Source organism: Euleptes europaea, chromosome 11 (assembly GCF_029931775.1).
Source record: "Euleptes europaea isolate rEulEur1 chromosome 11, rEulEur1.hap1, whole genome shotgun sequence".
Taxonomy (NCBI): domain Eukaryota; kingdom Metazoa; phylum Chordata; class Lepidosauria; order Squamata; family Sphaerodactylidae; genus Euleptes; species Euleptes europaea.
The window spans coordinates 52,586,333-52,600,814 of NC_079322.1; the positions used below are offsets into that span (position 1 = coordinate 52,586,333).

Genomic DNA, 14,482 nt, shown 5'->3' on the forward strand with positions numbered 1-14,482 from the left:
TTCGGTTCTGCCCCCGTCTCGCCAGAGCTCCAGTCTACCCCTGACCTTCAGGAGTGGATTCAGGTGGTTAAATCCACCTGGCCATGGTTGCTCAAAAATCTGGAAAGGGCAAAAAGCAAGTACAAGGAACAAGCAGACAAACACCGGTCTCCGGGATGGGAACTCAAGGTGGGGGAGCAAGTCTATCTGTCCACCAAAAACCTCCGCTCTCTTCGCCCCTGCAAAAAACTGAGCGACCGTTATGTGGGACCTTTCCCCATTACCAGAGTAATCAACGAGGTTACTGTGGAACTGGACCTCCCAAAAACTCTGAAAGGAGTCCATCCAGTCTTTCATATAAGCCTCCTCAAACCCTATGTGGCAGCCCCCCAGTTCCACCCCCCTCCCGCACACGAGATTCCTACCGTAGTAGGAGGGGACACCCATTTGGAAATATCCAAGGTTTTAGACTCCAAATGGAAGAAAGGGAAACTGTTTTACTTTGTTCGCTGGAAAAACCTTGGCTCCGCTCATGACGAATGGGTGGCCGCACCCCACATGGCGGCTCCTCGCTTAGTCCGGGAATTCCACCTTGCTTATCCCGATAAGCCTCGTCCTCTCGGGGACCCCGGGGGGGGGCCTTAAGGGGGGCAGAATGTGAGGGTCTCTGTCTTTGTGTCTCTGCTTTCCATCACCTGCTGTGTTATCAGTGAACTCGTAAAAGCAGTTCACACCTTCTGGTCTCAGGCGCCAGGCCTGATGGCCCATGTATCTTCCCCCCCCCGCTGTTCTTCCTGCCAGTACTCCCTCAGGCCGATGCGGCCTTGGAAGTGTGATAGCCGCCCAGACTTCCTGGGATCTGTCTGATGTTTTGTATTATGCCAAGCTTGTAACTTCCCATAACAATAAGTGTGAACCCCAGTGCCCCAGTGCCCTGGAGTCAATATATTCTGTAAACCCGTATAGCCCCTCACTTGCAACTTTCTACCTGTGCCTGTCTCATCTCCTGAAGGCTTCAATAAATCGATTGTTTCTGTATCAACGTCTGAGCAACTGATTTGGAGAAGCAAACTCAGAGAGGGGGATCTCTCACAGATACCCAGAGTCCACAAAGAAGAAACATTGCTTTTGTGGGAAGTACTTTGTTAAAAGTGGGTATGACATAAGTAGCATAGAATTAATATGGCCCCCTGTAGCAAGTTCCAAGTTGCTATGAAAGGTTTGATCCTCATTTTCTGTCATTGAGGTATTCATTTAGTTATCTTGTTATCATGAAAATTATTGATTACAAATTATCAGATTGTCTCTTTCCACCTCCCCTCCCATTTTAGTTCCACGACTAGGAATGTATGTCAGACATTTATTTTAGATAAACTAAGGGGAAGGAAGATTTGTCACTGAGGAGACAGTTGTTTAATGACTACTTGGAGTTTATTCTGGTCTATTTATTTTGTATTTACAGGCTTTGCTCATAAGTTTAAAATATGGTTGTTTTATGTGGCAGTTGGGAGATGCAGATACCTGTTTTCAGATTCATAGCTTGGAAAACAAAATGAGCTTTATAGTACATACAAAGCAGGTAAGCAAGCTACTGAATGTTGCGTTCAAATAAATCTCAGTATAAATCACATGTACAACCACTTTTAGGGCAAGGAGACATGCTGCTTAGGTCTCAGGAAAATAGATAAGGCACTTGTTATGTTAGTGCTGGGTTACTTAGAAGTTTTGCACCACTTAGTAGCTTGATCAGGCAATGTTGCAAAATGTGCCTAATTTTTGTGTCCAGAATTGTTGATGAAAACTTGTTAAGTTTTCCTGCGCTAACCTCATTCACACTCCACTCACTCCAGCTGGCCTGGCCTTGTTGCAATGGCTGCTCAAGCAGGGAACTCCATTGATGATGGAAAGGGAAACTCTCCCCTGACCCATCTTGGCCCTCCTCCCTTAGAGGGCTGATGACATCACAGTATCTCTGGTCCTTCTCTGCTCTTCTCCTGTTTTGCCCTTCCCCCATAGCCTCCAAAACGTGGGTACTTGCTTGGTACCAGATTTTCCCTGTTGACTTTTTTGTTGCCCTTTGCCAGGCACATCAGCTCTGTCTCTGTCCATTTTTCCTCCTCTGTGCTGGCAGGGAGAGACGCTAACTGCACACAGAGGTTCAAGCCCATCATGTGTGTCATGCTGTAGTGGAACAAGCTGTTCTAGAACCTGATTGTTCTTTTTTTTAATCTTGGCCTAACTGCAGCTTTTCACCCATTCTTGCAAGAATTCTCTATTTCTAAAGAAATTAACAGTTTAAGTTCGCTGCCCTGGATGGCCCATTCTATCCTGATCTCATCAGATCTTGGAAGCTAAGTAGGGTTGGCCCTGGTTAGTACTTAAATGGGAGAGCACCAAGAAAGTCTAGGGTTGCTATGCAGAGGCAGGTAATGGCAAACCAGCTCTGTTCATCTCTTGACTACAGCGTTGCTATAAGCGGGCTGTGACTTAATGGCACTTTCCACTCCAAAGTTGCTGAATACACAAAATAATTCAGGAACAGTTGCAGTTTGCAAATTAGCTGTTTTCTTGGTATTGCAGATTTAGAAGCAGACATAATCTATTTAGCAACCAGTGTTAGACCACCAATCTGTATTCCATATCTCACACAATCACCCTTATCATTTGAAGGCAAGAGTCAGGCCTGGTATCAACACTTTTTTGGTGTTCCCTCTGAATCTACAAGCTATGGGTTTGTGAGTGGTTTTACAGTCTGAAGCCATGATTCAAGCAGGTTTAGAAACCATAGATTGCACTCTGCTTTGGCGTTGCATCCTAAGGAATAAACCATGGTTTCAGCCATTGTCATGTCCTTGGAGACCTCCCAGCCTCTTAAGTCAGGAGTCTAGAGCCGATGAAAAATGAAAGCACTCCAAGGGCTCTGGTTGGCAATGGTGCAAAGCACTTCTGCCCCCCTCCTTGCAGCCTGGCCCCGTCTCGTCTGACCCTCATCATTACTTCCTGTTACTACTAAGTTAAAGAAAATTACCACCTTGAGATCTGGTTGATATTCTGCGACTATGTATGTTTTGTCCACCTTGTTCAAACAATTTGGGTTCAGTCCAGACGAAACTTTGTCAGTAGAATGGAACTTTCCTGCTTCCCCCACTGATCTCTACCAAATGCTGCTTTTGAGGAATGACATGGTGGGGTAGGGGAGTGCAACAGGAAAGGGGAATCAGTAAAAATGACCAGTTTTAGTCCAGATCCTACCTTTCCGCGAGAATTTAGTTTGGGGACGTAGTTATACAAGATAATACAGGAAATATGTGTGTGAGATGACACTGCAAAACTTTAGATGGAATTTGCCTGGCACTTGATCCTGTGAAGCATAATCTGAAGATCTCCAAAGAGGGCCAGTTTTTGGGCTCAGCTTCAGTAGAATTTAATGCAAACCTATACATGTAACGATGCTTTGAAGCAGACAAGGATTAAGAACAGCTAAACCATTATTTGAAATTAACATCTAGAATGCAAGGTGTGGAGCCAGCCATGATTTGGTGTTATATCCAAGCCATATCTCTAAGAATCCATCAACTCCATTTGGAAACACTGCCAATGTTATTTTCTCCCTGCTTTGTTTGTGGACAACGTGAGATAACGAATGTTAGCTATTACGTATTAAGGGATGGTATCATTTTAACATTAAACATATACTATAATAATTGAAATTAAGTTGCCAGTAAGCCTTAACAATAGATTTAAAAGATTGTTGAAGGCTTTCACAGTCAGAGTTCATTGGTTCTTGTAGGTTATCCAGGCTGGGTGACCGTGGTCTTGGTATTTTCTTTCCTGACGTTTCGCCAGCAGCTGTGGCAGGCATCTTCAGAGGAGTAACACTGAAGAACAGTGTCTCTCAGTGTCAAGTGTGTAGGAAGAGTAATATATAGTCAGAAAGGGGTTGGGTTTGAGCTGAATCATTGTCCTGCAAAAAGTATCAAAGGTAATGTGCTAATCATTGTCCTGTAAGTATCAAGAGAATGTGCTAATGAGGGTGTGGTATGTTACATCGGGACCACAAAACGCAGCATACAAACAAGGATAAAAGAACATGAAAGATACTGCAGACTTGGCCAACCTGAGAAATCAGCAGTGGCTGAACATGGACTGACACAAACAGGACACAGGGTCTTATTCCAAGACACTGAAAGACTGGTCAATTCTACCAACTATTTTGTCAGATTGCACAGAGAAGCCATTGAAATTCATAAACATCAGCACAACTTTAACAGAAAAGAAGAGAGTTTAAGAATGAATAAGGCTTGGCTTCCTGTCCTGAAAACCTCCAGACTAACAAAGACTACAGTCCACAATAGCCATGTGGATTAGCTTTGGATTTCACAGTGGTTCCATATTAACATACCACACCCTCATTAGCACATTATCTTGATACTTACAGGACAATGATTAGCACATTACCTTTGATACTTTTTGCAGGACCCAACCCCTCAAACCCAACCTTTACTGACTATATATTACTCTTCCTACACGCTTGACACTGAGAGACACTGTCCTTCAGTGTTACTCCTCTGAAGATGCCTGCCACAGCTGCTGGCGAAACCTCAGGAAAGAAAATACCAAGACCATGGTCACACAGCCCGGATAACCTACAAGATTTAAAAGACTTGAATATGTATGTGATCAAAAACCCCTGTCCTTTAGCTCTGACAACTGTTTTCAGGATTGTGGCCTAAATATTTGGTATAAAAATAGGAGTGTGTAAGCTTATCTTGTGATTTAAAGATTTGTGTTTGGAAAGTCCTGACTTTTCAATTGTACTTTGTGTTCAGGCAGGTCTTGTCGTGAAACTGCTGATGAAATTAAGCAGCCAGTTGATTCCTGGGGAAAGAAATGACTGAAATAAGAACAGCTGTGCCATGAATTTTATAACACCTGTATTATAAATGAAAGCCTTGCGTGTATATGAATTGTACAAAGTGTAATATGTTAAGCTTATTGAATTTGAGAAGTTGAATTTTTGATAAAATTGTAAATAGCAGTTACCTCGCTAAATCCCTTTTTGATGTGTTATTGGAGAATAATATTTTGTGTCGCAAGAGTGTGTGTATATAAACTCAAATGTACGAATGTTAAATAAAACCAAGTTATTTTCAGGTCCTAATAGAGAGAAAGTCCTATGTTGTATAGTTTTTAGCAGGCAACACAGAACAAGTGCCAAACAGCGGCCATAGTTCAACAGTAAACCACAAATCGATTTCTCTGTCTGGGAGCTCAAAGCAGGCATGCACTAGAGCTTTTTGAGATACTGGAAACGTTTTTGTACGGTAATCCTTCACAGCCCCTCAGAGTCCGGAAACCTTCCAGAATGGCATTCAGTAGAGTACAAGGAACTGCAGTTAGATGGGGAGATCAGGAACATGCATACTTTTCATTAATACACAGGGCTTGCTGGAAACCAGATAATGCTTTAGTTAGGGTTTGCCACCCCACGCTTTATAACTCAGTTTGAAAATAAAAGTGACATTATATATCCAGAATACTGTATGGAAATAATGGCTAAAAGCTGCCTTAAATCATACCCAAAGGTTTATTGAATTCAGCATATTTCATTTTTTTTTTACTTCTAAAATCATTTCAGTTGTAATTTTTTTGTGGATGTATTTTCTCAAAATACCTCATTTTTATAAATGCTTACAAAGACTTTTTATATAATTTTTTGAAATAAAACGTTCCTATTAAGTAAGCCTTTGTTGTTGACTTTATGATGTGTATACTTACCTGTGCCTTTTTATCAGTACTTGTGTAACAAATCCTTACCAAATAAGACTTGCCCCGGAGAAGGCTGCACAGCTCAATATGTAAGACATCAGTTCTTCCATCCTGTTCAGTTAAAGCAGATGAAGTTGCAGCTTGGTATTCACTGCTACCACCACTGAAATGCATGAAGAACTCCCCTATAATGGTAACTACATGTTATTCAAAGATATCATGTATAAAGTAAACCCACTATTTAACTTACATTATCTGTGATAAGAATCCAGTATCCTATTCAGCCCGGGGGGTGTAAATAGGGATTTTGGGGGGAGTTAAGTCACAGCTGATTTATGGCGATCTTGTAAGGTTTTCAGGGCAAGACATGCACACAGGTTTGCCATTCCCTGACTCCGTGTCAAGACCCTGATATTTCTTGGAGGTCTCCCATCCAAATACTTGCCAGGATTGAGGCTGAAAGTGTGTGACTGACCCAAGGTCACCCAGCAAGTTTCTATGGCAGAGTGTGGATTTGAACCTGGGTTTCCCAGATCATAGTCTGGCACCTTAACCACTACACCACGCTGGTTCAAAAATAGGGATATAGCAAGTTCAAATCTCCAGTAAATCTCAAATTATAATTCATTATAATTCTTTATTGTTATGGCAGGAGGAGGGAAATGATGTCTTTCCTTGCTGAAAAACTCTCTTAGGTCAAGGGTTCCCTGGAAAATACACTGGTAACCTTCCGCCACTACTCAGGACCTCCTGAGAACATCTACACTGACCTGCTAAGAAGGCACTCTTCCAGCGCAGTACTAGAGCAATAGTGAAGCGACAGGCTAGAAACTGTAGAAAACACCTTATAACCAACCCGGTAGCAGCTGTGTAGTATAGTACATGGGGAAGAGATTAAGAGAAATATCCCAAAGAAATAAATTGTACTAAGCGAAATCAGAAGAATGACTTCATAAAAAATAGGTTTATTACAAAAGGAAAGGGGGGGAGGAAAAGGGTGGTTGGATTCCCAAAATCATGGTTCCACTGTATGGTTAAGAGGTTAATGAAGGTTAGGGCAAAAAACTTTCTCAATGCCATAGAGTCCAATGGCCAAAGCGGCCATTTTCTCCTGGGGAACTGATCTCTGTTGCCTGGAGATCAGTTGTAATAGTAGCAGATCTCCAGCCACCACCTGGAGGTTGGCAACCCTATCAGCCAATCAGGATTGTGCCAGACTGGAACTTTCACTTGAAATGAAGTGGCAGTTAGAAACTCTGTGAGGAAAGAATGACGCGAAGGACAAGTGTTGCAGACGACAAGTTCTTTATTGAAATGGAATAAGATCTTTAAACAGAACAGAATCCAGTTAGAGCTTTTCAGGCAAATAGTTTGCCCTTCAATCCAGAATACTTAATTAGGCAACTTAATCAATTCAGTGATAACTACAAGAGAATGTTATCAACATTTTTAAAAGATGCTAATTCGCTATGTTTTTAAATATGTATCATCAGTTGTTTCTGAAAAACTTATTATGATTAACTAGTGTTGTAAATTAGTTTCTTTAATCCTTAGGTGTAGCAACTTTTAGAATACCAGTTCAATTTGTGAGCATATTTTGTCATATTTTAAGCCAAATATATTAGTTTAATTAATCTTATCTGAATGTTGTTTAATAATAATTAAATCCACTCTGTACATATTTTATTCTTTTATTGTTGTTGTGTGGTTTTTAAACAAACTGAGAAAATACTGGAAAGTGCACAGTGGTACCTGTAAACGTAGTGACTGAAAATTAGTTTGGAAAATATGTCTGGTGAAAAAGAAGAGGAAGAGAACACTATAATTTCAAAGGGAGAAGAAGAAATTTCTCCGAAGATTTCTGCAAGTAATGGAGCTGGTTCTAATGCTAATGAAAAGGGAGGAATCTCAGAAGTTCCTAAGATGGATACAGAATCAGATATATTACAATCAGGTACAAGTTCTGAAATGGCAAAGAGTTCATCAACCAACAGGCAGCAGGACCAAACATCAGACAAATTCCTGAATAACTTTACAGAACAATTGGAAAGCGCTCATGAAGTTTCTCAAAGAGATTCTGAAAAAGATACTCTGTGTCTTCCAGAGAAATGTGAAATGTCACAAAAGATTCCAGTTATTTTGGTGCCTGAAACAAAAGATACTGATCTCATAGCTTATATGTATGCTGAAGGATTACAAGAAATCCCTTCAGATTTTTTAGAAGGGCAAGCCAGAAAAAGCTTACTACAATCTATCGAGAATGCTAGATCAACTGAAAAGATATCGAGAGATATGCTTTCTGAAATTATGCTGGATGATTTCACAGTTCAGTTAAATGCTAAAGGACTGACAGAAATTCCTACAGGAATTTTTGAAATCAAAGGGTTAAAATATTTACAATTAAACCACAATGAAATAAAAATCATTCCAAAAGCAATAGGTACTTTGACAAAACTAGACATATTATCCATGGAAGGAAATCAGTTAACATCATTACCTTCGCAAATTTCCCTACTTCAAGACCTAGGAACGCTGAACATCAGTCATAACCAAATATCATGTCTTCCCTACGAATTTTCAAGGTTGAAGAATCTTAGGTGTCTTTTGATTGGTCATAATAACTTAGAAGAGTTTCCTGCTTCATTGGAAAGTCTTGTAGGACTGGAAATCTTAGATCTCAGCGGGAACAAATTCACTTTGCCAGAGAGTATTATCAGAATGGAACATTTGAATGTGCTTTGCTTAGAATCCAGTTATATTTCAATATTCCCAAAGGCTGTGTGTTATCTCCCAAATCTAACTAAACTCAGTTTGTCAAAAAATCAAATCAAAAGTTTACCAAAGGAGATTAAGGAGCTTAAAATGTTAAAAGAACTTTCACTAAAGCACAACAAGCTTATATTTTTGCCTGTACAGCTTTTTCAACTGATCAATTTAGAAAAACTTAGTTTAAAAGATAACCAGTTGGAAAGTCTTTCAGATAAAATAGAGAACTTGCAAAAACTCCGAAATCTCAATCTTGCCAAAAATTTATTCAAAAGCATTCCAAATAGTCTTTGTGGTTGTATCATGCTGGAACGTCTGATCCTTAATGACAATCAGCTAATAGAGCTACCCAGCGATCTGTACAAGCTAAGATATCTAAGAGAAATTTGCATCAGCAGAAATAATCTGATCTACTTAGATGAACAAATAGCATTCTTTAAATCTCTCTCAATTATAGAAGGATCTGGAAATGCATTCATGTACATTCCGATTGAAATAAAAAGTTGTACAGAAATTACTAAAGTTGACATGAGTTACAACAAATTGGCTTTGTTTCCAGTTGGATTGTGTGCACTGACTGCTCTTAAACATTTAAATCTCAGTGGAAATTGTATTTCTGAAATAACTACTGAGATTAAGTTCATTAAAATCCTGCAGTATCTAAATCTAAGCAAGAACAAATTGCCCTCATTTTCCATATACTTGTGCACTCTTACCAACCTGATCTATTTGGACCTAAGTCACAATGCAATAAGGAGTATCCCAACAGATGTGGAAAATATGAAGTCTCTTCGAGTTCTACTCTTACACCATAACAAATTTGTTTTGTTTCCCAGTGAGCTATGTGCTCTTAACCATCTTAAGAGTCTTGATCTTTCAGAAAATAAGATAGAGATCATACCTTCAGAAGTTGGTCAGCTGCAAGAACTAAAAGATTTAAACTTGTCAAACAATTACCTTGTATCATTTCCAAATGAAATATGCCAACTTTCATCACTGGAGAAGCTAACATTGTGCCAAAAAAATGGATTAAAGGTAAGATGCTACTTTTACATTTATATAATTATCTGCTGTACACACCTTCATATTTGTAATCATAATTTAGTTAAAAATAAAATTGTCTTGATAACCAAGTTTTTATTTATAAAAACAAAAGTAATTAAGTGGTTAAAATCCTAGTTGATAATATTTATTAGGATATTGCTGCCACACCTTTTCCATTGTCAAATGAGAGCTCAAGGTGGTTTATAAAAGCAAGTATAACCAACACCATTTTTTCAAGGCAAGAGATGTTCAGAGGTGGCTTGCCATTGCCTGCCTCTGTGTCACGACCCTAGTATTCTTTGGAGGTCTCCAATACTTGCCAGGTTCAACCCTGGTTCAACCCTGCTTAGCTTCTGAGATCTGACGAGATCAGCCTAGCCTGGGCTATTCAGGTCAGGGCAACCTGCACCATACAAAAATATTAAAAACAGGTACAAGTGGGCAGTCAGCGCATTTGCCTTATAGTTCTACAAGAAAAAGGGCTAAAGACTTAATTTTTAAAAAAATGAAAGGTGAGAACTAGCACAATATTACAATAGATTACAATGGTAACCATGGAGGTTGGTACCAGTTAGAGCAGGACCTGCAAAAACGCTCACTGTCCCATCGTGGTTAAGAGTGGTGGACTCTAATCTGGAGAACCAGGTTTGATTCCCACTCCTCCACATGAGTGGCGGAGTCTAATCTGGTGAACCAGGTTGGTTTCCCCACTCCTACACATGAAGCCAGCTGGGTGACCTTGGGCTAGTCATAGTTCTCTCCGAACTCTCTCAGCCCTACCTCACAAGGTGTCTGTTGTGGGGAGAGGAAGGGATGGAGATTATAAACCGGTTTCTGTACCTCCTTAAAAGGTACAGAAAACCAGCATATAATAACCAACTCTTCTTCTTCTCTACAGTGTCCAAAGGTGTGATATTTTCAGAAAAATCAAACCAAACTGGGTTTAGGAAAGATATCACAGTATGGGAGAACACAGAAGGAGGGTATATGTTTTTTCTAGCTTTTTAATCATGAGGCAGCAGACATGTATGCTTTCCTGGATCCCTTACAAATACCACAGGTTCAGGAACTATCGGTTAAGGGTTGACAGACTTCTGTCTAAATACATAACCATTTTGTCCTTTCTATCCTCAGTTAAACCAACTTCCAGAAAAGATATCTGAGCTGAGTTCCTTGAAAGAACTTGATGTATCTCATAATGAATTACAGGAATTGCCAGAAGGATTAGGGGAGATTAAAACTTTGGTCACTTTAATAGCAAACGACAACTGTTTAACAAAGCTTCCCAAGAGTTTTTCTTCACTCCACAACTTACAGCACCTGAATTTGAGAGGTAAGCGTTTAAATGTCCAATGCATGTGTCAATTTGTATTGCTAGGTACTGCTATTTCACACTAATGGACGCCACAGATAGGGTTGCATTCAGGTAACAAAAACGCACATAGAGAGGGGGGGAAAGCATCTGGACTAAGTTCCCTCTTCAAGATTGGTTATATTCGGTTTTGCCATTGATCCAGTGAAAAGACATTGGCCTGTAACCTACCATTGTACTAAGCAAAGTCTGAAGCCGCCTTCCAACTTAATGTGGAGGACTGCTTCTTTGGATGGAGGAACTACCTCCAGCCTAAGGTAGGATACCACTTGTAATATTTAAAGAAAAGGACCTTCTAGGACAGAATAACCTATTTCCTACCTGCCTGACCTTCCCCTCGAGCTCTGCTTTTCTTACCTCTCTCCTGCTGGCAACACCTCTCCTTTAATCCTCCTTAACCTTCTCCTTTCCATATGCGACCAAAACTTCGTATTTTTAACTTGGTGATGGTAGTGGTTGGTTTTTTTTAATCAGATTTTTCTGCAAACCTGGAGGTAGCCAGCCCTTGGCTATTACATACAAGGAGTCACAATGCACATTGCAAGGCAGAAGAAACAAGCCAAACAGGTTAATAATTCATTGCCCTGCAACATCTTTCCAAAGACTTCTTTCACAGGTTTCAGTTGCTAATATGTGTCGAGAAAGGTGTAATTGAATGTACTTTTGTGCACACTAATGTAATTGTGTGTGCTTATTTTGGCAGACAATAAGATGCAAGCTTTGCCAAGTGATCTGCACTTTCTTCAGTCATTGAAAGATATAAATTTTGATGGAAATGCTCTGGATAGACCTCCACTGGAAGTCTGTAAAGGAAAACAAATGCTCACCATTACACGCTACTTAGAAAGTGCGGATGAAAGAGATGGTAAGTTAAGAGTAAGTTTAATTGATTACTTTTCATTCTGACACTAATTTTTTAATATATAATTTTCTGTTAACTCTACCTGAGATCTGGCAAATCTCAGCTATATCAGCTATCCAGCCTTGCTTTGTGACACATCATCTTTACATTCTCACGTTCTCACAAATCCATGTATCAGCCATCTGTTGCTGGGCTCTGCAGCTCACACTTTCCTTACACACCTTTCATTAATAGGGTTGTCAAGTTCCTTGCACCTTGCTGCACTTTTTTGATATATTTATAACAACGCTCACCCTTGCATATTACATTGTTTCTTATCTATTACCTGGAGGTTGGCAACCCTATTCATTAAGCTACAGTCCCTCTCCATTCAGGCTCTGCTGGGCTGTTGCCATGGCCTAGTAACTTCTCAGCTGGGGAACATCATCCTGAGAGAACTGCTGAACACTTTGTTTGGCCTTCTCACTCTTGTGGGAGCCCTTGTTGGGCCTTCCTTGTATCTCTGTTCATGATGCCTCTATTCTTTCTTCATCTCCTCATACTCAAGAGCAGCAGAAGTGTATACATCAGATGGATTCAGGGAAAGCAGATGCCTTTCAACCATATCTGTATAAAACAGTGTAGCCCAAGCAAAATTTTCTTAGGTGGACATCTAAAATCTTCCAGTAGAATGTTTGTAGTGAAGCTTATTGCTAAAATAAATATTGGAAAAGATTTGATACTTCCACCCAGCCCTTTAGCTTCAAGAAGGCTATTAAAATGTTGAACTAAATAGATGTCTGGAGATTAGGGATACCAGCCTCCAGATGGGACCTGGGGATCCCCTGGAATTACAGCTCATCTCCAGACTACAGAGATCAGTTCCCCCGGAGAAAATGGATACTTTGGAGGGTGGACTCTGGCATTGTACCCCACTGAGGTGCCTGTCCTCAAGCTCCACCCCCAAATCTCCAGGAGTTTCCCAACTTGGATCTGGCAGACCCAACCTCCCCATCCCCTGCTGGTGGCCGGGGGAACCTCGCAACCCTACTGGGGATGCCTTCACCCAACAGTAAAATACTACACTTTTTTTCCCACCACAGACCTACTCATGTATAGATTTTTTTTAGTATCATCTCCCCTGGTTAATAATATAGAACAGGCTAAGACTGAGGTCTGCTAATTTTTCTGTTAATTTGGTCCTCAAAAGTGATAAGCCTAAAAGTTGTACACTTGATAATGATCCACTATCTAATTGTGAAATAAGGGAGAGGCTACAAAGTGACATGCAGATCTATTTCAGTATCAACTTAGAACGGAAGGCCTCTCCTATTAGTGTCTGGGAAGCAGGTAAAGCCTTCTTTCAGGGTCTTGCAATCAGTCTTATATTAGAAAGCTCACAGAATCAGAGCACAGTAAGTGCATTGATATAATTAAAGAATTGGAGGCTGTGTTATAATTGACACTTTTGTATTTTCTTCTTTTGAAATAAAATTCTAAAAAATGTGATAGTAACTGCTAGCTACCTCTGTACATGTGTGGAAATATTGAGAAATGAGAATTTTAGCTTCTAGCTTTCTGTCATCACCTTTCTTCAAAACATATATTATTGTTCCAATATTTTAAAGAGCTACACTGCTTAGAATTCTGTTTCAAGACTAAAGTACTTCACACATTTTATTACTGAAAAATACTGTCCTGTAATATTTGCAATGTGTTTTTTTTCTAGATAAGATCATGCAGAGTGTACTGAAGACCATTGCTAGCAATATAGCCTTTGAAAATTTTGAATTTTTTTGCCAAAAACTGCAACTTAAAAATGCTGTATACAAATCTATTGAAAACAACCGGTTAGTGAAATGTAAATTATGCCTTTCCCCATAGGATTATTTGAATTGCTTTCATTCAGCTGTATTTTAAATATTTTGTGGTTTCATTAGATATATCTCGTACTTCAGTTTGGAATAAAATCTATCTAAACCCATCACTTTAGCGAAGTATTTGCTGTGTCTGCTTTTTTCCATTAGGTCTCTTACAATAGAAGAGAAAGTCACACAGGCACTGGACAACTGGAAAACTGAAAATGAAGTTTTGTCCCCTGCTGCCATGACAGACCAGCTGATCAGAGTACTAACCATGACAGGATTGTATTACCTGACCAACAAAGTAAAAGCTTTAAAACTTCGTTCCAGAATTGTGAAGTTCTGAAGAGTGAATAAAACCTGCATTTTCAATTCAATTGGTTTGTGCCATTAACTGAGTAAAGGAATACATAACTTATTGAGTTTAATAAAGTGCAATTACCTTCAATAAAAAGCTTGTGAAATCTGAATGGGTCTTTTAAAGTTAACGTGTCTCTGGTTTTGACAATTTAGACTCGTTGAAGTTACATGCAATATTTTTACCTGATTAGAATATATGACTACAGTAGGAATGCCGGTTTTTTGTCTACATTGCAAGGGAGTTCTGATGAATATTGCTTACAGCCTTCTTGTCTTGCGTCAACTCCTTATGCCAGGGGTCCCCAAAGTTTCTGAACCCATAGGATTATTTGGAATTCTGACCCAGAGCAGTGGGCACAATTTCAAAATGGCTGCTGCAAGAGGTGGAGCAAACCACAAAATGTCAGGGAGTGAGGTTATGCATAACTCCAACTCTTCAACGTTTCAGGCAGAAGCTCTGCTTAACAGGAGACCTTTTAAATGAACACA

At 39.8% G+C, this 14,482-nt stretch overlaps 2 protein-coding genes across 2 annotated transcripts in view; both read left to right on the forward strand.

Annotated features, from left to right (window-relative positions):
• Positions 1-4,961, forward strand: part of KRIT1 (KRIT1 ankyrin repeat containing) — a 28,307-nt gene extending 23,346 nt beyond the window's left edge. Inside the window, exons 15-16 of the mRNA XM_056857289.1 lie at positions 1,442-1,558; positions 4,809-4,961. Coding sequence (XP_056713267.1) covers positions 1,442-1,558; positions 4,809-4,877 — 186 coding nt within the window. The 3' untranslated portion in view covers positions 4,878-4,961. The remainder of the gene's footprint in view (positions 1-1,441; positions 1,559-4,808) is intronic.
• Positions 4,962-7,536: 2,575 nt separating this feature from the next.
• LRRD1 (leucine rich repeats and death domain containing 1) lies at positions 7,537-13,979 on the forward strand. Its single transcript, XM_056857952.1, has 5 exons — positions 7,537-9,549; positions 10,693-10,891; positions 11,634-11,795; positions 13,501-13,621; positions 13,799-13,979. Exons 1-5 carry the CDS (start codon positions 7,537-7,539, stop codon positions 13,977-13,979), a joined length of 2,676 nt encoding a protein of 891 aa, XP_056713930.1.
• Positions 13,980-14,482: the final 503 nt, after the last annotated feature.

Coding starts and splice junctions, on each gene's coding strand:
- LRRD1 (XM_056857952.1), top strand. CDS start 7,537: ATGTCTGGTGAAAAAGAAGAGGAAGAGAACACTATAATTTCAAAGGGA. Junction 9,550..10,692: donor GCCAAAAAAATGGATTAAAG/GTAAGATGCTAC, acceptor TTCTATCCTCAG/TTAAACCAACTTCCAGAAAA. Junction 11,796..13,500: donor AAGTGCGGATGAAAGAGATG/GTAAGTTAAGAG, acceptor TTTTTTTTCTAG/ATAAGATCATGCAGAGTGTA.